Here is a 21,596-nt window from a genome sequence, read left to right on the forward strand (position 1 = left end):
TATGTTAAACTTCCTCATGGGTTGCTTAGTTGCCAAGTTGGTAACTGTGTGCTTTCCCTATTGAGAGCTTCTCTTGCTTCCTTCAAGCCTCAAGTTACTGAGGAATGAGTTGGCGTTCCCTACTTTGATAGAAAAGGCTCCATACAAATGGAGGTCCATGTGAAGGTGGCTGCTCACATCTTCAGACACACTCCCTTTCCCCTTCACATGCTTCTGCCAGAATAGAGGCCATTTCTCTAACACATCAATGAAATCACAACATACAAGAGTAAGATATTGCCCTCCAATCGTATGTTTTGGAAATCAGAGCCCAAGTTTATATTAGGATAGCTGTCAAAAACACTCACCTTGCCTTCTTGCTTACATTAGGTTAAGAAATCTCAAAGTGATTTAGAAAAAGGAACATTCCTGGGTTAAAAACTACTATGACATGTTGCCAGACCTGCCCTTGCACCTTTCCCTCTTGGACAGCTATGTGAGAAACCCCAGAAAATTGGGGCTGAGATGAACTCTATGCAAACCTAGAGTAATTTGGGCTTCTGTAGCAGATTTTACCATGACTCAGAGCAGCAGCTGGTGAAAAGACAGCCAAGCGACTTGAGTTTTATATTTGTCACACTGGCTGGGTAGGATGAGTTATGATGTTGGTATTGGTGGTAAGATTTCCAATTCTCATGATTTTTGAGTCCTTCTTCCCTCTCCAATAATTAGGGCTCTCCTGGATGGCATCTTTTGAATCATGCTACCTTCATTTATGCCACTGAAAAATCTTTCTAGGTTCAAAACATCTTTCCCCAAAGCATTTACAGCATCTCTGTGCTTTAAGAGATTCAGAGCTCACCCTTGGTCATAATCTTTGATTTTCTTTTTATGTAACAGGTCCTCAGTTGAGACCATGAATAAACGTTCTTGGAGTCACTGTGTGTCACTTTTAAAATACATTCTCTTCTCTTCTCAGATATGAAAAAATTTGAGGGGAAAATTGCCCCAGTTTTGTTTGCAGTATATCACTTATTTGAATGACACAAATAAAGAACTTAAGAGTCACAAATAGAACATAGGTATTGGTGGGAACACTGTATTTGGGGCATGAAATAAAAAAGATTGCTTCCATTGTAATGAAAATAATCATTGACAGTGAGTGAAGCTTCAGATCAAGAAGTTGGAATTGCTTGTGTAGGGGTGACAGTAATTGCTAGGTGCCTGACAGTGTGGAGTGAAGACAGAGAGTCAGAGACAGGGGAGGGAGGGAGGTGATGGAGGCCATGGTGCAACTCTAGTTCTTGTGCAGGATGCTTTTCAGGCTTCTCTCCACAGCTTCATCCAGCTCTTCCTCCAGCTCCTCCTTCTTGGACATGGCCAGCTTGGACTGGTAATCCCTCACGACCTGGTCAATGTAAGGGGCACTCTGTGTGCCATGCAGCATCAGTGTCCACTCTTTCAGCACTCCCTTCTGGGGGGCGCTCCCCACAAACCCCAGCTCCAGGGTCCAGGTTCCTCGAGCATCTTCTCCCCAAGTGTGGGTGGTCATGAAAGGCCACTTGTCAAAGCCCACCTTGGAATCATCATCCCTTGGACGCCGACTCAGCAAAATGGACTTGGTGCCCATAGGGGAAGTCATGTTGATGTTCAGGTCTCCTCTCCTGGTTGCATTGACTGTGATAACAGCTTGGACGTGCTCGAGGTAGCGGACAAAATTTTCCTTCCCCTCGCATGCATCTGTTGTGAGGGTCAGCACCAACTTGCCAGTGGATGGTATTTTCCTGAGGACAAAATGATAAGGAGAGATGGCAAGGAACAGGCATATTATATGAGGAGTTTTGAAGACAGTTTCAGGTTATAGAAAGAGCCAGAGCTCTGCAGTTGATCAGACAGACCTGGGTTAATTCCTACACCAGCTGTGTGAGCCCGAGCAAGTTACCTATACCCTTTGAACATTCTGTGTAGAAGGGGAATGTAGCAGATGCTGTTGACATCCCTCCCACTTCTCCTAAGTCACCTCTGAGTTCACCTGTAGCTGCAGCATCCGTGTACCTTGCCTGCTTCCCATCTCAGGCATCAGCATCTCCCAGTTTCTCTCCTGGAGCCTTTCCCTGCACCGTGGGAGTTGGTTTAGCCTTTGTGCAGGGTAGCCTAAAACTGTCAGGGACTTAACTGCTCAGGGACAATTCTCTACCAATGACTACTAGAAGGTGGTGGATAAATATACCCTAGCTTCCCAGTTCCTCAGGTGGGACAACTCTGTCCCCATTGGGATTGAGCCTAGTTGCCCACAGTGGCAACTTGCTCATCAATGTACTCTTTATCGGCCATTTTCCTCTTCCGTGTCTTAAATTTATTCTTCCTCACTTGTGTTTCCTGGGATCATCTCTCAAAAAATTGTCAGCACCCAAGTCTCATTTCAGGGTCTACTTTTGGGGCAACCCAGATTGAGACAGGAGCTCACAATGCCTTTTTTTAAAAGTGTTAAGTACTTTGATAATGAAAAGTCATTGCCGATGTGATTATTATTGCTATCATTAAAAAAGCTGAATTTGGGTTAATTAATCCTAGTGAAGGGTAGCCCTTTGAAAGTTCAGGGAAATTGGGAAGACTCTTTGATCATAGAGTTGGAGCCCCATGGAGGGTCAGTCTAAGCATTTCAGCTGTCTTTCCATATATCAAATCTCCTATCTGGAGCTAGTCTCCTTTGAAAGTGAGATATTCAAAGGATCTTACATCAGAAACATAATAAAGGAAACTACATTTGAGAATTGTATGGTATAATGGAAAGACTCTAGACTTTGGGAACAAAATTATTTTGGTTAGAATTCTGTTTCTACACTTAATGGTTAGGAGAGCTTGGGCAAATTATTTAAATACTTGAAGTCTCACTGTCATTTTGGATGGGTTTTGTGAGGTTAAATAAGACCACGTATGAAAACACTGAGCATGGTGCCTGGCACAGAGTGTTAGTTCCCCTTCCCCTGCCTTTGCCTATCTTAACATCCTCCCTTACCATGGCTTTTCCTTTGGAGCATAAAATGGTGGATATTTTAAAATACACATCTTATAGGGCACACCTACAAAAAAATGCTGGTCAAACACCCAGCTCAGAGCCAAGCCTTGGTTCTGCAGTGCCCTTGGAGCCAAGGCCATGAACCTGGGAGGGCTCTCAGAAGCATCCTTGGCCATGGAGCTCCAGTGATGATAGTAGAGGTGGGGTCCTAAGCACCAGGCTTTCAAGAGTGCAGAACAGGCATTAGGCCAGCTTTGGAGGTTAGAGTATGGATAATCACCACCTTGATCTCTCAAAGAAGATGCTATTTACTCAGTACCTGTTGTTTCAGACATATAACAGGTGAGCTGATAAATGACTAACAATAATTTGGGTTCCAGCTGCAGGCAGAAAGCTATGCAGAGTGGACTAAAAGTCCAGTTGTGGGCAAGGCATTTGAACTGTCTGAGCTCATTTTCCTTACCTGTACAATGGGAGATATTACTTCCTACCTGGAAGAATTGCCGTGAAGATAAGATATAAACACACAGTCATATCCATCATATATTGCAAATGCCAGCCTTGGCCAGTAGAACTTTCTGCAATAATGGAAATGTTCTATATCCGTCCTGTCCAATATAGTAGCCACTGACCACATGTGACTATCAAGTGCTTGAAATGTGTCTAGTGTAAGAAACTTAACACTAGTAAAATTTTAATTAATTAAATTTAATTTTAGTTGTTAAACTTATTTAATTTTATTAAATAGCCACATGTGGCTACTTGCTTCTGTATGGAATAACACTGATGTAAATTGTGTATATTCAATTTAAACTTGATAACAACAGCACCATCACCTAGGGAATCTCTCGGGCTTCTATTTTAAGCACATTTGGTTTTCGCTATGGTCCACAGGCTCTAGGAAAAGCAGTTGGGGAAACTGTGGATTCTGTTATGCAGATTTTCTGGCCACCTTGATGAATGGAAGCTTCTGGAATGACTTGAACTGCAGGTGTGAGCGACATGCCACATTCTTCCACCAGGTTTCTACAGGGGCAAGCAGGCAGGTCCAAGGTGGAAGATTTCTTCCTAGAATGGAACCTCAGGGGCTCTGGAACTCTCTGAGAAGCACAACTGGAGTAGAAAGGGTGAGGGTGGAGCCCACAGCAGGAAGAGAGACCCCGGCTCTGAGTCCGAGTCGAGTTTGAGCCCCTTCCCTATTTTGTAGGCCACCTTGAAAAATTCAGGAAGGAAATTCATAAGCTAACAAACAGAGACTGTTACATAAGTAATAGCAATTATAGGTATTAAAAAGCTTCACTAATCAGTGTCAAATGCCACAGACACCAATATTACGAGGATTCAAAACACAAGCTGGATTCTAAAAAAGTTTATTTTTTGTCCCTGTTTGCACTTATGGACCAGAGTTCACATAGTGATTGTCCCTTTACGAGAAAACTCTGGAGGAAAAGTGATATTACTTTCCTGGGAGAAAACTGAAAATAGTTCTTTGTTGGCCAAGAATCAGAGATAGGATGGCCACTTTGGCTGAAAATCAGATCCATAGCCCACCATGCAATGGGGTTTCTGTAAGTGAAGAACAAGGTTTCCTGTACAAGAGGCTGAGATGATCTTTTATGATTGCAGGAGAGAAATAGGGATTGGATCAAGCCTGAGACAATCTTTAGGTACACCCTGGCTCAGGGAGTTTCACTAGATGACAGTGCCTCAGCCAGATACCCTCCACAGCTGCTTTGAGCTTTGGCTGCTAATGGCTCTCTGCTGTCCCTTTCTCTGCAGAATCTCCCTCAGGTGATGAGAGTGGCCTTGCCTGACATGTCACATACTTGGTTGATGCCTGGCAGATATGGGAATATATAAGGTCAGTGCCCTGGCATCAAAGTGAGGACAACCATGTGGTGCCGTCGTTGCTCTGCTCCATGCATGTGATGGTCCAGTACAGATGATCCCAGCCAGTTGTATTTTTCACTCTTATTTTAGTCGAGCATCCTTCACCAACTCTCCTGATAAAATCTCTTTAGAAAATTACTTTTTAAATTAACTGCTTCTATGGGAAGATTAGTGCTGAGGAAACACATAAACCTGACAGTTGCCCCTCATTCCACTCAGAGGCTGTATATGTGCAACTCTGCACATGGTTGCCTAGGCTGTTGACCCCTCCATCCCAGCCCCTCGGAAGCATAATTCATGGTGATAAGGGCCTCTGTCAGTGGCACAGCCAGCCTGGGCATTACCCTCTGGACCTCCCTGTCCAGCTTTTGAGTTCTCCACCAAGAACATCTGCCCTAGACCTAACTCACTTTCATCTGAGAATGAGTTTAGATATGGAGTGGATGAGGGGGAAAGAACACTGAGGGGATGCAGAGCCCCTCCAACAAGGCTCTGCCTCCTTCCTAGATTCCCTGGCTGGTCCAGTGGTCCTATTGCCCCTGTTTAGACATCTTCTTTATACAAGTGATGTTGGCTGAATAGCCATTCATTCATTCATCCATTCATTCAAAAAATGTTTATCATGTGTCTACTAAGTTCTAGGCTCTTTTGTAGGCTCTGAGGATACATGACTAAACAAGACAGACTAGGTTCCTGTCCTCGTGGAGAGCCCAAATGAATTAGTGTTGAAATAGCTCTCTGGTTTTCTTTCATTAAAAATGCTGCTGCTAATAATGGATAAAGTTACTATTGGGATGTTCACATCTCTGGGTCTCATAGTCCTTAACTGTAAAATTATGGACATGGACAACATATTTCCAGTGTTGCCTCTGGCTCCAAATTCAACATTTATGTGGATTACGACAGAATGTTAAGTGTATGCAGAAACTGGGAGATAAATTGTTATTCATCTCAGCATATGTTCTCCACCTCCCTCCTCCTTCACCCCTTGCTCACAATACACAGAGCTTGAAGATCATTAGACATCCATCCTTCTCTTTCAATACAACCTCAGAAAAGAAGGTTCGATATCAACATGTACCACAACTAAGAGTCCCCAGTGCATCCCAAACTGACTGTTTCCCTAAATAGTGCAACCAGGCCACCATACTGCTTATGTAACTGATGTGCAACTAATTGTAGATATGGCTCCAGTGGCACTGCTCAGGAGGGATGTTTTGGTCCTCACCTGCTGCTGGTGGAGCATCTGTAAAGGCACAAACACTGTAAGCCTTTCCTTCTCTGCACAAGTTTCTCTATAAATCTCTCTCTCTCTCCGCAGTAATGGAGAGTTTCCAGGCCTCAGGGCTTTGCAGACTGAATAGATGATGAAGTTGTTCTTTCTGTGAATTAGGGCCTCTGTTTTATTACCTGCAATTAGACTGTTAAGTGATGCCAGCCTTCTGTGATTAAATGAGATGGTGGCAGAAAAGTGCTAGCTTAGTGACTGTCTGAGAGCAGTTCTTAGTAGGTGGCAGCTCTGTGCCTGTGTTCTCCCAAGGCCGCCCTTAGTCCGGCCTTTAGAGTGAGCAGAGGATATGAGAGGGGCACTGAGGGAGGCACTAGCTGTGAAACGGACTGGCCCAGCTTACTTGCAGGCTTGACGTCTCCATACCCCTTCACAGAGTCAACGTTATTAAATTTACCCTTCCCTTTCTGTCTCTGCTATTTAGCATCTCTCCTGCTACTGTGTGATTACTAGATGTGCCTTAGAGCAGAACTGTCCAAGATGGGAGCCGCTAGCCACCTGTGGCGATTTAAATTTAAATTAACTGAAGTTAAATCAAATGAAAACTTTAGTTTCTCAGTCACACTAGTCACATTTCTAGTGCTTCATAGCTACAAGCTATTGTACTGCACACTCAAATATAGAACATTTGCAGAACTGCAGAAAGTCTCCTGACCCTTCCAAATCACTCAGAAAATTATTCTGAATTCTAATAAGGGAGCACAGCTTTCAATGACTGTGAAATGCTGACGTTGGACAAAATCAGTTATGCTGAGTAAGATTTATCCTTCAATTCCCCATTTGGATGATGGTTCCCAGTCTTGTTTCTGATTGGTCCTTTTGTTCATAGACCTCGGCAGTGATAGGGTCTCCAGAATGGCACTTACAAAGTTTGAGGAGGGAAGACACCTGCTAGGTGGGTGTTTTCGAGTCCTGGAAGGATTATTTAAAAACTCCCAGGCCCTTCTGATATTTTCTGAGCCTCACCTCCTCCAGTGGAGAATCATTGAGGCACACTGAGGTCCCTCATGGGGTGGAGTTCCGAAGTCTCTGTACCTGGGGTCAAACCCCAGTTTGGTTGCTCAGTAACTGGGTGACCTTCAGTGTGCCCATAACATTTCTGAGCCTCTTCTCATCTGTAATGACACCCCTGATCTGACAGCAGGGCTACTCTAATAAGGGTCTGAATGTTTAGTAGGAGCTCACCAGGGTCAATGTCTTATAATGCAAAAGCCTGGGGTTTGGATTCAGATGGGCCTTGTTTCAAGTCCTGGTCTTCTCTTGTGACCTAGAGCACATGTCTTATGCTTTCTGCATCTCAGCTTCCTCACTAGTAAGAAGTAATAATGACCGGATACACCAGACAGGGTATGTAAAAGGCCTCACATCAGCCACACAGTAGGGGCTTTTCCCTGAGACACAACACCGGCCCAGTTTGTTGTTAATACTGCAAAATATCCACAATCTGACTGTGTGAGGTCAGGCACATCCTCAACAACAGGGTGATTATTAAGCTTATGTCATTGTAAAGTACATGACACATAGTAGGTGCCCTCCAAATTTAGCACCTTCCTTCACCTACATTTACAGCCTTTGTGACCTTTACCAAGTCAACCAACTTGTTGGAGCAACAGTGAAGCCTGTCTTACCAAGTGGTGGGGTACAAGGATGAACAGAAATGATGTATATACACAGCAGCTTCAGGGAAACTGATAGAAACTCTGCAGAGCAGCTGTTTTTATTATAGCACATCACGTGGGGCTTGTGCAGTTCTGTTTTTAAAAAGTTTTATAGGGCTTGGGCTGAAGCTCTACTTTCCTATGTAGTGCTGATGAAATTATGGACTAGCTCCTGGAAAAATACACACAGTTCTGCACCAATCCACTCAGCTCACTTTCGAGGAGCTCAGTGAGTGATCGCTGAGGATGCTGACCCATGGCAGGGTGCTGTCGGTTGAAAGGATACACAATTTTGAATTCAAGTAAGAATCAGGCAATTATGCATCCAAAATTCTAGGAGATTATTATCTTTCTTTTTTCCACAGCTGTGAACTAGGAGTGTCAAAAGTCATGGACAGATTAGAGGAAAAGGCGAAATTCCATTTGCTGAGTGCCACTGTGTGCCAGCTCTCTGCTAGTTGTCTCACTAAAGTCACCCAGCAGCCTGGTGAGGACAGAGATATTAGCTCCATTTTACTGGTGAGGAAAGAGAGAAGAGAGACCCTTGTTTTGAGGCCCACAAGGGAAGAATTGAAGGGGTATATGAATTTGTATAGAAAAAACCTACAACTTAATTCTCAATAACTTATAATGGAAACAGCTTCTTCTTTGATTATGATGCAGGCCACATGCCAGAGTGGTATTAGTACTTCCTCGGTTTGTCATCAAGGAACTGAGATTTTCATATCCCATTATAGTCTTTGCAGGTAACTCGAAGCAGCATTTTGTTCTCTATCACGGCTCTGAAATTATCATGGCCCTTACACTCGGCACCAGGAGTGGTATAACACATTTTTACTTAATGTGTTGATAAAAGAAAGGACACATATCACTCCATCACAAGTTTGTTTTGAAATTTTATACTTGGTTTTCAATATATTTCATTGTAGCTTTATGTATTTTTTCTAATACATTTAAAAACAGTATACTGAGATAGACTTCACCATACTGCTGAAGGGGGCCAGGGTATAAAGGTTGAGAATTGTTAAAATAGAGGTTCAGACAGGTCAAAAGTATTGTCTAATTTGGTGAAATCAAGATTTGAATCCAGGTCTGGGTAACCGACCACAGAAGCTGCAAGTCCTTTTCCAGGACCAAAGGAGAATGAAGGGGAGGATGTATTGTGAAAGGGCTCTGATTCTGGCCAAGTTCAGATGATTAATAGAAACAAAGCTGGGGTAGGTGACAGTTAAAGAGATAGATTTTACCTCCATTTAAGTGACATAAGTTCCCAGAGGTACATTCTCACAATGAAATATGACACAGCAATGGGAATGCATGAGCTATTACTACACATAACAAATTGGATGGGTCTCACAAAAATAATGCGAAGTAAAAGAAACTGGACACAAAAGCATTCATACCTTATGATTCCAGTTAGATAAAGTCAAGAACTGTAAAGCTAATCTATGGGGACAGGAATGACTACATATAGGATGTGGGGATTAACTGGAAGGGGGAACGAGGAATCTTCCTGGGGTTATGGAATGTTCCAGTTCTTGATTAGATGGTGGTTATCCAGGTGTATACATTTATCATAACTTAAATAATACACTTAAGTTCTGTGCATTTCATTATATGTGCACAATACTTCAATTAAAAATAATAATGATAAAAATGACTATTTCTGTTTTACCGATGGACCAATGAGGAGAGAAATTAAATAAAGAGGGATCCTTATTGTCTAATCTTTTTGTTGTGATGGGAGTTGGAAAGGAAGTAGGTACATGTGACCAGCCCAATGGTTTCTGTGTGGGGAAACTTCTCACTCAGGTTCTTCCAAATGGCTGCCCACCTCACTCAGGATTGAATCAAGTCCTTACATTGTCCCACAAATAGAATGACTAAATAAACTGTGTTGTAGTCACACAAAGGAATACTATCCAACAATTAGAATAAATGAACTGTAAGTACACACTAAACGTGGTCGAATCTCACAATGTAATTCTGAGCAGAACAATCTTGATATGAAGGAGAACATAGTGTATGATTCCATTTATATTAAGCATAAAATAGGCAAAATAATCTATGAAGTTAGAGGTAAGAATAGTGGTTCCCCTTGGGGAAATGATAATGGAAGGGGATATGGGAGCCTTCTGGGATATTGGTTGTGTTCTGTTTATTGATCTGGGAACTGGTTACACGGGTTGTTTTTTGCAATTAAAAATAATGGCATAAGGCACCAAATAGTTAAGGCTCACACCTCAGAGGGGTTCTGAGTTACACAATTGTGTTCTATGTAAATGGCACCCCCCAGAGTTGTGCAATGCTATAGTTCTGCCTAGAAGCTGGCTGTCCCTGAATCACACACAGCCCTCCTCTCGGACATGGACAGGGAATGTGATATTGTTGCCAGTGCCATAGCACCACCCCTGGGGCACTTGCGCATGCAGCAGAAGAACACTGCCCCCACTTACTCAGGGTCCTGCACGGAGCCTCCCACACAGTGGAACCTCTCGGGCACGGTTTTCCAGTCTTTAGCCATTTTCACCATGGCGCCTGCGTCAAGGACCCCATAGCCAAAGAGGTGATTAAACTCCAGGCCGACCCCGTTCCGCCGCCACTGATGGACCTCATCATGAAGCTGGTTCCGTTTGGAGGTGAGCACAGTTAGATGTTGCATGTCTCTCCAGGTCAGAGCCAGGCTGGATACCAGAGACAGAGAGAGTTCAAGAACAAAGCAAGGGGGAGGGCAAGAGAGGGAGACAGACACAATTACTGAGATAAAATCCTTGTAAGATTTTGGAACATCTATGAACTCTCAAGTCAAGGGAGAATTTCCACATACTATTTAGAACCATTATATATATATGTCAATTAAAAAAATTTGCCTATTTTACTTAAATTTATTTCAAATGCACATTCTAACACACATGCTGAAATGGCTAAAATGAAAAAGACTGACAATATCAAGTGTTGACAAAGATATGAAGTGACTGGGACATATGTACTTTGTTATAGGAGTGTAAGTCATTGCAACTACTTTGGAAAACTATTTGGCTGTATCTTCTAATGTTGTCCCTATGCTTAAGCTATGGCCTAGAAATTCCATTTCTGGGTACGTATCTAACAAAAATGTGGGTTTATTTTTACCACACGTATCTACTAGAATGTTCATAGGCCCAAACTGTGAAGCCCTCAAAGGCTCATCTAGAGTAAAATGAATAAATCAATTGAGATGTATTTATAGAATGTGGAATACTATACAAGAATGGATAAACTATAGCTACTTTGAATAACATGATTGAATCTCACAAATGGAATGTTGACCTATAGAAGCCAGACACTGAAGAGAGTATACTGTATGACAGTCAATTTTTTTTTGAAGTATAAAAACAGGCAAAGTTAATCTATGTTGTTAGAAGTCACATTAGTAGTTAGTGGTTGGAAGGGGACACAAAGGGGCTTCTAGGTGCTGGTAGTACTCTGATTCTTGACCTGGGTGTTGGCTGCATGGGTGTGTTCTATTTGCGAAAATGAGGCTGTTAATTCTTCAAGGGAAGAGACAATATCTTCAGCATATTTGTATCCCCAATGGTCAAAGCAGCCCTTGGCATATTGTCTATTCAGTGAATAAAAAAGTCTGCTTGCAAATGCTATTGTCTTTAAAGTTACTGTCTAATGTTACTCAGTGTCTGTGTTTTTCAAACTGCAAGTCATGACCCTTTTGTGGGCTAGGAAATCAGCTTATTGTACAAGTTACCCACCTGAGATATACATTAAAATCCACTGCTCACGCCACACCTCAGACCAATCATACCAGACTCTCTGGGAGTGGGGCTCAGGCATCGTGATTTGTTAACACTTCCCAGCTCATTCCACTAGATAGCTAAAGTTGAGAACCAGTGCTTTAATGTATGGGACCATCACTAAAAATGCATAGAATAGAATAGAATAGAATAGAATAGAAAAGAAACCAAGCGCTGTGTACATTGCATGTAATATGGAGAGCTATTTTTTCATGGAACTTTTGGAGTGTGTGTGTGTGTGTGTGTGTGTGTGTGTGTGTGTGTGTGTGTGTGTGTGGTGTGTTGGGTTGCAATGCAAAATTTTGTCTCACTGAGAGTCACGGTCAAAAATGTTGGAAAAACCCTGCACTACGGTTCCCTTCAGAAGTCAAATAATTCAAAGGCCTGGGAACAACATAACTCATTTGATAAAATTTCAACACACCCAGTATCATTGCTTTGAAGTTTTAAATCAGAGCCAAAAGATGCTAATGATTCATATGCTCTTGCAATGTAGACCTTCAGTTTTTAAGGAGAAAGTTTCAAGGACAGTAAATGGTTATTTGAGAATATCAAGACATATCTTGGACATATGGTCCCTGGGACCCAGGTGAACGGTGTGAAACTTCCTGAAGTTGATAATGAATTAAAGCTCAGTGTTTTGCCAGAATAAGATTCAGAATTCATTAAACCTGGAATGGTGTATAATTGACAAATAAAAGATTTGGTGGTTTTGAGGTGATCTGAGGGCTGACTGGCAGGTGGAGCATCTCTCATCTTTGCTGGAGTCTGCCACAAAATTGTGCTATGCTTTCCAACACTCGGAGAAGGACCCCTTCAGATGCTTCTCCATAGACTTATTCTCATGGGATCCATGGTGTGGGGAGAGAAAGAGGAGAGAGAATGAGAGAGGGAGGGAGAGACGGAAGGAGGGAGGGAGAGTGAGAGAGAATGAGAGAGGGAGGGAGCTGTTCAGCCAGTCATTTGCATATGTCAGAAAAGTAAAACTGCATCTCTCCTATTTCCCTCTTCTAAGCAATTTCAGAATTGACAGAATGCACTATTGTATAAGGTAGGTATTTCATGCTATCCTACCATAGCAGCTCAAGAATCTTAGGTAATACCCATTAAATAATAAAAAATAAATTTACAGAGTACCTGTAATATAAAGCATCTACAATATAACACTGTGTTTGGTGTTATAAGACAAGTAACATAATATGTTCTTTCCTGTTCTAAAATATTTTATGTAATACTTGGGAAAAAAAGACACATATATGTGGAAAAGTACTGCACAACGAAGTGATTCCACGAATGTCTATTGAGCGTCTACCACATCCAGGCACTGTCATAGGAAGGCTCCTGCCCTCTCAGAGCCTACAGCCTTGGGTGATAGAGAGACAACTCAATATTTAAAAAGGAACAAAACCACAGTGAGATATTACTCATGCCTATCAGAGTAGCTATTACCAAAAAGACAAAAGATAACAAATGGTGGGCAAGGATGTGGAGAAAAGGATGTGCACTGTTGGTGGGATTGTAAATTGGTGCAGCCACTCTGGAAAACAGCACAGAGGATTTTCAAAATGTTAAAAATAGAACTACCATATGACCCAGCAATTTCACCTCTGGGAATATATCCAAAGGAAACAAAAACACTAACTTGAAAGGATATAAGCACCCTCATGTTCATAGCAGCATTATTTACGATAGCCAAGACATGGAAACAATCTAAGAGTTCATTGATGGATGAATAAAGAAGTTTTGGGGTGTGTGTTTGTACACAATAAAATATTATTCAACCATAAAAATACAAGGAAATTTTTTCATTTGCAAAAACATAGGTGGATCTTGAGCACATTATGCTAAGTGAAATAAGTCAGACAGAGAAAGACAAATACTGTATAATTTCACCTACATGTGGAATCTAATAAAAGGAAAACCAAACCCAAACTCATAGAAAAAGAGATAAGATTAGTTGTTATCAAAGGTGGGGTTGGGAGGAGGTGTAAATGGAATAAGGTGGTCAAAAGGTACAAACTTCCAGTTAAAAGAAAAATAAATACTAAGGATGTGATGTCCAGCATGATGATAACTTAATTAACAGTGCTGTATGATAAATATGAATGTTAAGAGAGTAGACTCTAAAAGTTCTTATCACAAGGAAAGATTTTTTTCTTTTTTTTTTTATTGTATCTATATGAGATGATGAATGTTAACTAAACATTGTGGTAATCCTTTCATAATATATATGTCAAACTATTATGCTACATACCTTAAACTTATACTATACAGTGCTGTATGTCAATTATACCTCAATAAAACTGGAAAAAATAAATAAAACGGGAGGGCTGTCATGAAGGGGAGCTAGGATGCTGAGAGAGCCAACAGTGGAGCTCCTGTGTTATCCCACCAAGGGCATCTCAGGCCCTGTGTCAGAACCATGTCTGGGGTAGCAACAAATTCAGATTCTTGGCTTCAACCCCAGCTCTCCCAATTCAGTTTTTTGGAGGTTGTGATGCTGAGAATTTGCACTTAAGACAACTCCTAAGATGATTCTTGTACGCACTGGTCTAAGATGGCAGTTCTCAAACTTTGGCTATATGTGTGAATCAAATGTTAAAAAATGATGTCGGATGGGACCCAGAGATGATTCAATTTGCTTGCCCAAACATCTGGCATTTCTAAGACGTAGCCAAAGGCTTGAGTAAAACTTGTCTAGAGGAGTGGTTCCTAATTTCCTGAGCAGCACTGGGGATATATGTTAAAGTTACAGATTTCTAGGTGCTCTCCTGGAGATTCTGAGTCTGTGAACCTGGGAGGGCTTGGATATCTGTTTTTAATAAGCACTCCAGGAATTCTCATTATCAGGAAATTCAAGATACTCTGGTCCAGGGGTTCAGCAAGGATCCCTTAGGAAGCAGCATTTTAAGCCAAGGTCACGGGGATGAGTAGGAGTGACTGACTGAAAATACAGGGAAGGGGAGAGTTCTAGGGGAGAGAAGGTTCTGGAAGGAAGGATCTAGGGGCCAGAGAAGACAAGCATCATGCAGGTGAGAAGTTTAAAAAAGTTCAGGAGGGCAGGAGACCTAAGTGTGACAGAGAGGGAGATCCAGGAATTTTAAGGCAGGAGAGGGTGACAGGGTGTTCATTCACATTAGTACACTGGAACTTTATGTCAAGTGACAGCCAGTAAAGGCAGAATGAGACGTGATCTGATCTTCTTTATGAACAACAGGGAGCATGGGACTAGAAGGCATGACCATACAAGTCAGAGGCTGCTGCAGGAATCTGGCCCAGGTATGGCCATAAGGAACAAAGCTGGGAGCGAGCGGTCACAAGGCTGTGCATGCGTAAATACCAAATGTTCAACAAAAATTGTGACATTTGTGCATCTGGCTCCAATCACTTGTAGGAAATTGTGATGTTCCAAGGACAGATGTTTAATTCTCCTAAGCCACTCAGGGTAGACCAGCTGGCTCTTGGTTGAGAGCGAGCACGCAAAGAGATCAAAGTAGAAACCAAGGTGTCTAGTGGAGATGGAGGATGGTTATGTCTTCATGTGGAGAGGCCAGGGCTCCAAAGAAAGAGGTCACTCAGGACACTGTGGAGAAAATCCTGGACACTGTGGCAGAGGTCTTGAGCAAGAAGTGTGGAGCTCTTGGGAAAGCCAGGAAGAGAATGGCCTTGCACGACTGAAAGAGGAATCTTGTACTGGGCAGACTCAGGAAGGACTGTTTCCTAAACCACCTAAAGTTGGTCCTCGCAAGTGTATTACATACTCACAATTGTTCACCTATGTATAATTGGAAGAACTAGATCACCTATGGAGTTTTGCACTAGCTAAAACGTACAGTAGGTTTACCAGCTTACCATCACCTTTCAGAGTCCTATTTATGGTATCAAATTCTCCTGGACCCAATTCACATTTTTTTCCTAATGATCAAGACAGCAAAGGGAATTTAAGGAGAGAACATGCATCTTTAGAGAACTTGAAAACTGAATGTTTTACAGAGGTTGCAGTGTTAAGATTGGAGGAAAGACTTCTACTAACATCTGGTACATTCTAGAAGCCAATAGAATTTTAATCCCTCTACTTACTGGATATAATCTTTATCTGAACAGAGTGAGGTTGTGAACCCCAGCAAGCAGCTTTATTGCTCCAGGCCTGGCTCTCTTATGCATAAGAAAAGATATTTGGAGTAGGGAAAAATCCACTTGTTTTCTTTCAGCTTTGGAATTCAGAGTTTATCCTCTACAATCTGACAGGACTAAAAAACAAGTTTAAGGGTTTGGATTATTTCCAGTTTGAGAAAAATAATGCATTTGTAAGGCAAGCTGGTATTTTCTCCACAGTCCCTATTTGCCTAACTCTTATAAACTGTGAGAGAAAACCTAGTTTACATGACACCCTAGTGTAGATGTGGTGTGCAAAATCTCATTTTGAAGAAATTAAAGCTTGATTTTGTGCATTGCTTTTGAGGAAAACCAGTTCGTTCATTCACTGCAGCCCACTGCCCTGGGCAGAATGAGTGATGAGACTCTCAGCCCAGATGGTGGCTCTTCTAAGTCACATAGTTGAGCCAAGGAAAGATCATAGAGTTGGAGCCCAGGCTCCCTAAGGTTTAAATCCCAGCTCTGCTATTTTCCAGCTGTGTGAATTTGGACAAGTTACTTTAACAATCCAAGCCTCAGGGTTTCCATCTATAAAATGGGGATAAGGCCTTAGAGGTTTGTTGCAGGGTGCAAATGTAGGTTACCACGTGAAAAGTAACTAGCATGGTAATGGACACTCAATAAAGAGGTTATTATTATTAACAATAAAATCTATTGCATATATTGAGCATTGATGTTAGAAGAGAATAGACAGCTTCCCAGGTAAAGTATTGGTCACAATATTTTAAAGTAAGTAAACATTTTTCAGCTTTAAGTCACATTCAACCCTAAAATCTACACATATCTAATTAAAAAATATAGTTTCTTAAAGCCATGATATTTTTATCCAAAAAGTCATAGGAGACTTATTGATGATCTAACTTTCTATTTTTCAGATAATCGAGACAATAGAGATCCGAAGATGAGTAATTGCCCACTTAGTTGCTAGAAGACACTAGCATTTCTTTCTTTTCAAGCTATCCTTCTTCCTTCCATAATAAGAATTTTAAGAATAATAAGAATTTTATTCAGAACAGCAATGTTATCAGCAACAAAACTACATTTTCTAGCCTTCCTTGCAGTCTGGAGGGGTCTTGTGACAGTTCTGTCCAATGAGAAATAAGTAGAAGTCACTGGGTGGGGCTTTTTGGAAAAACCTTTGAACGGGGCTGACTCAGCTGGTCAGTTTCTTTTTTTTCCCCTTTGCTCTTCCTCTTTTCTTGCCTGAAATATGAACACAATGGCTGGAGCTCCAGCAGCATATAGAGAACATGAGGTGGAAGAGCAGAAATCCAGAGAGAGCTGGATTCCCTGACTCATGTGCAGTACCCCCATGTTTGCCCTGGGCGCTTTACCTCTGTATTATCTTTCACATGACAGAAAAATACTGCCCCTCTTCTTGGTTTAGCTATTGTTATTTGGATTTTCTGTCTTCAATCTTGACCTAATCCCAGCACCTGATCGGAGGCTGAGTCTAGATATTCATATTCTGCACAACAACAACATGATTCAGAGGTTCATAGAGCCATTGACTTACTTGGTGCCACACACCCCAGTCCACAAACTAGCAGAGGGCTGGCTGCTTATGTAGTACCTGGAATGGGGTCGGAAAGATAAATTCCTGGGCCATCTGTCCCTAGGGATTTGTATTCAGTGATTTTTGGCTGAAACTTGTGAATTTATCATTTTCAAAACTCCCCCCAGTGCTCAACTTCACCAATTATCAGGGAAATGCGGATTAAAACTGCAATGCAATTCCACTGCACACCTGTACCTCTCATACACTACTGGAAGGAGTGTCAATGGGATCATCCACTTTGGAAAACTACTTGGCGGTGACTTCTGGAGCTGCATATATGTACATCCCTAACTCAGCATTTTGACTCCATAGTAAACACCCAACAGAAATGTGTCCATAGCTTCACCAAAAGACATGTACAAGAATGTTCATAGCAATATTACTCATAATAGCCCTAAAGTGGAAATAACCCAAATATCCACTTATACAATGTAGTAATAATCCACAAGTATGAATGACCTATAACCACACACAATAGCCTGGAGGAATCTCTCAGACTCTCAGAACAAAAGACCACAGACTGGTCCTCAGGTAATGGTCTGCTTCTTGATTTGGGTGATGGTTATGTGGATCTAGTAGCCTTGTAAGAAGTCATTGAGCTGTGCCTAATATTTGTGCCCTTTCCTTAGTGTTCACTGTACTTTGACGAAAGGTTTACATTAAAAAAAATCATCCCCTGGGAAGTCAGTTATGAAAACATTGTTCTAGTCCAATATATAGGCCACTTTACTATAAATGGTTCTTTTGAGGCAAAATTTGCCTCTTTATGAACTTTACCCCTCAAACCTAGCTCAGTCCTCTAGAACCACACAGAAAACTCTGAGTCATATAGAGAATATAAAATATTTGAAGGTGGCAGTCACCTCCCACTAAAGAAATCCTTTGATATTTCAACAAAATTGGTCACCCTGGGAAATGTAAGCAATATTCCCTGTGACTCAAGAAGCCATTTTCAAGCATTTGGAGGGAAACATTTTATGAGATTAAACAACAAAGTGGTGACCAGGCAGGAAAGAGGAAGGGTTTCCTTTTCTCCTCTGGAGTCATGGGGCAATTGTTCTCCCTCTTTTTTGGTCCCGATGGGCATACATTTAGACAAGGTAATTTGTTTACTGCATCCAAATTTCTTTGTAAAAGATTTTTTTATTGGTCCTCCGGGTGGGAAAGAGCTCTCCACTGCTGTCATACTTGTCATTGAGGACTCTCAGTTGCCTTGTCCCAAGATAAAGAGAGAAGAGCTGTGGGAACTGTTCATGGAGAGGTTTTCCCTCCTTCTCCTTCTGGGGTCTCTCTTTGTGCTATTTCATGCTAACCAGTGGTTTTAACTGCTGGCTATTGGATCTCCTTTGCTCATAGGTGCAGGAAGCCAGAGGTGCCTCAGAGTTTGTTTCCCTACGTGGCTCTTAGCCAATGACTGGCCAGCACAAGAACATGGGAGCCCAGCTCCTGTGTTTAGAGGTAGAGCAATCTCTGAGACATAATTTATACTCCAGAGCTCTTCATGGGAGCAGGCTGAACAGCTTCATCTGCAGGAAATGCACATAAGCTGTGAGTAAGTTTAGGTCTCTGTGTTTAATAGGACACTATGTGAAAATAGGAATGCTTTGACCAGTGCCCATCTCTTGGTGCCCTAAATTTTCCACCTGACTTTTGTTAGGAGAATCAAAGTGGATTTTTCTGATCCAAAAAGAGGAGTACCTTCCAATTTGGGGTCTTATCTGTAAAAGGAAGATAATTATGCCTTTTCTGCTTGAAGGCAGAGGGTTGGATTAGATAATTGTTCAACGTCCCTTCCCATTCTAGAAATCAACTTTTGCTTCCTTTGCAAATCAGAAAATGTAGTGCATATGTGGAGAGAGATGAGCAGGGCTGCCTGGAGAGTAATGCTAGAAGCTCTGGTTGCCTAGCAACGGTTGAGGGATGTGGGATGAGGACTCACTCTGCTTCCCCAGGAGCCTGAACCCAACTTTTCACAAGTTCCTGGTGCTGCATTCTCAGACAACTCCCTACATAGCAGACATTTGCACTCACACCAAGTGCATGGTGCCTGAAGCCCACATGTTCATTGCTTAAACATAAGGCCAGCCTCTGGCTTGCACTAAGAGAATATAGAGTAGCAGGTGGGCAAGTACCTTGGCTGATGCTCACATCCAAGGTGTGCCCAGCAGTAGTGATATGTGGCCTCTCCGTGGGAGGGTGACAACAGAGAGATAGTTCTTTTTTTTACCTATAGCTTGGAAAGTTTCCCAATAAATCCCATTTCTTGGTCTCTACTGCATGACTTTGCCCACCTTGTCTCAGTGTTAAAAAGTGAATCCACTTTATAAGTTAACAAATCTTGAATGGGAGCATCTTGTTTGCCACACATTCTGACATACCTTGCTAGATACTAAGGCTGGTAATGGTTTTCCTTCATTTAGCTGATTGTATTATTGGAGTAAAATAGCCAAGGGATATACAAAGTATAAAGAGAAGTTTTTTTAAAGAAAAAATATCTCCATGCCCCTATTTTGTATCTGAGTAAGTAATTAATATATGCAGTTGGGAGTTGGGGTCTTGCACTGTCCTAGGGATGTAGTTTTGAGGGAGGGAGGGAGGGAGGGGGAGAGAGAAAGAGAGAGAGAGGAGAGAGAGAGAGAGAGAGGGAGAAGAGAGAGAGAGAGAGAGAGAGAGAGAGAGACTTATGGCCTATGGTTCATTTAGAAAATCCCACCAGAGTTCATTGACCCTGACTGTTCATGGGCTCTCACACCCTCTTTTGCCATGGACATCTGGTGTTGGGTGGAGAGATACATGTTAAAACACCCTGCAGAGCTGCCCCTTGGCCTCAAGCTGGAAACATACTTAGCCTCTAAAGCCAGTGCAAACACTCCAGCTGCCTCAGGAGCAGCTGCGGATGTCCCAGAATGCCTCAGAGTGCAGTTTCCATACAAATCTGTGGTTGCCTGAAAGGGAAGATATTGAGTAATGAGTGAATAAATCACACTATTTTGAACCCCAAAACAACATGGAGCAGAAGACTATTCATTTCTTTTATTTAAGCTCAATTTTGTTCTGAAGAATACTAAGATGAAGGTAAGAATAAACTTAGCACTCATATATCTATCTATTTTGTCATACATTTTTATGTGAGCTTCCTAGTAGCCCATGCAAAAAGGGGCACACAATGAGTTGTAGTTACAGCATCTACAAGATAAAAAAATAAAAGTAATTGTTCAGAGAAGAATATCTGTAGCTATTTCACAGACTAGAGAAATTTATTTCCTGGATCCTAAAAGGAAACATGATAGGTAGAAAATGACTAGTCAATACCAGCACCATAGTCAATGCAATGGTGAGTTTTGTTGCTTGGGATCAGCTCAGAAAACCCAAGGGCCATTGTATCAGCATTTTCCCTTCAGGAAGGAAGTAATGGCATTCCCAAAGAGGAAGAATAACATGCTCAGCTAAAACTTGCTAGAAGGAGAGGCCATTACAAGAAAATGTTTCTCTACATCTAAAATTCATGAAGAGATTCTGAGACATGTTGAGCCAAGATAACCTATATGTGAGTGATTACCTCCACAATTCTTCTTAAGTGGGGAGATCTTCTTAATGACCAACCAAGTTTTAAAGAACTTTCACAAAGAGGAAAACATCATTTTCAATGTTTGTAAGAGTCAGGTTTTCATTAAAATCATGTATGAACTATAAGAATTATCCTTGCTACTCTGTAGGATCCTCAACTGGGCCTATTATTTTTGAGGAACAAAGTACCAGGGATGTTTAAAGGCATCTATTGGAGAAAATTACAATATTCAGAGGGAACTCAAGGCACTTTTCCAGCCCAAGTAGAAAGATAGTCCTAGATAAAGTTGAGTACAAAGTATCACCATTGGGAGGCCTTTGGGAAAGGAGTTTCCAGGGGGAGTAGTGAAGCATTACAAACAGAACAGGTTTGGGGCCTCCCTCGCTTGTCTCTTTCTGCTGCTCTTCTCTCTTTCTGTGTAGGATAAGAGGAGCTGAAGTCTCTTTCTGCTTGGGAGGAGCTAGCACACTCTCTATTCTCTTCAAGACTAAGGAGGAACCCAGGAGGGCTCATGGAGGGAGCCAGGCCAAAGTCTGTATCTCCTGTAGGTAAAACGATCTCATGTGAGAGCCTGGCCAGCTTGCCAAGGTGGACCCACGTGAGAACTTGGAATAGAAGCACTAGTTGGCAGTGATTGTATTCTGAGTTCTTGCTATCCACCCATAAGAAGCCCCAGCTGAGGTGGGTAGCTGG

The 21,596-nt window shown here is 41.9% G+C and overlaps 1 protein-coding gene across 2 annotated transcripts in view; it reads right to left on the minus strand.

Moving 5' to 3' along the window:
- Positions 1-1,064: 1,064 nt before the first annotated feature.
- The window catches only part of PCSK2 (proprotein convertase subtilisin/kexin type 2), a 247,401-nt gene continuing 226,869 nt past the window's right edge, over positions 1,065-21,596 (minus strand). For both annotated transcript variants that reach the window (XM_006921572.2, XM_006921573.1), the window contains 3 exons: positions 20,180-20,280; positions 10,291-10,518; positions 1,065-1,763 (listed from right to left, as the gene is read on the minus strand). In XM_006921572.2, coding sequence (XP_006921634.1) covers positions 1,277-1,763; positions 10,291-10,518; positions 20,180-20,280 — 816 coding nt within the window. In that variant the 3' untranslated portion in view covers positions 1,065-1,276. The remainder of the gene's footprint in view (positions 1,764-10,290; positions 10,519-20,179; positions 20,281-21,596) is intronic.

The sequence above is a fragment of the Pteropus alecto genome, unplaced genomic scaffold, assembly GCF_000325575.1.
Source record: "Pteropus alecto unplaced genomic scaffold, ASM32557v1 scaffold45, whole genome shotgun sequence".
NCBI classification, from domain to species: domain Eukaryota; kingdom Metazoa; phylum Chordata; class Mammalia; order Chiroptera; family Pteropodidae; genus Pteropus; species Pteropus alecto.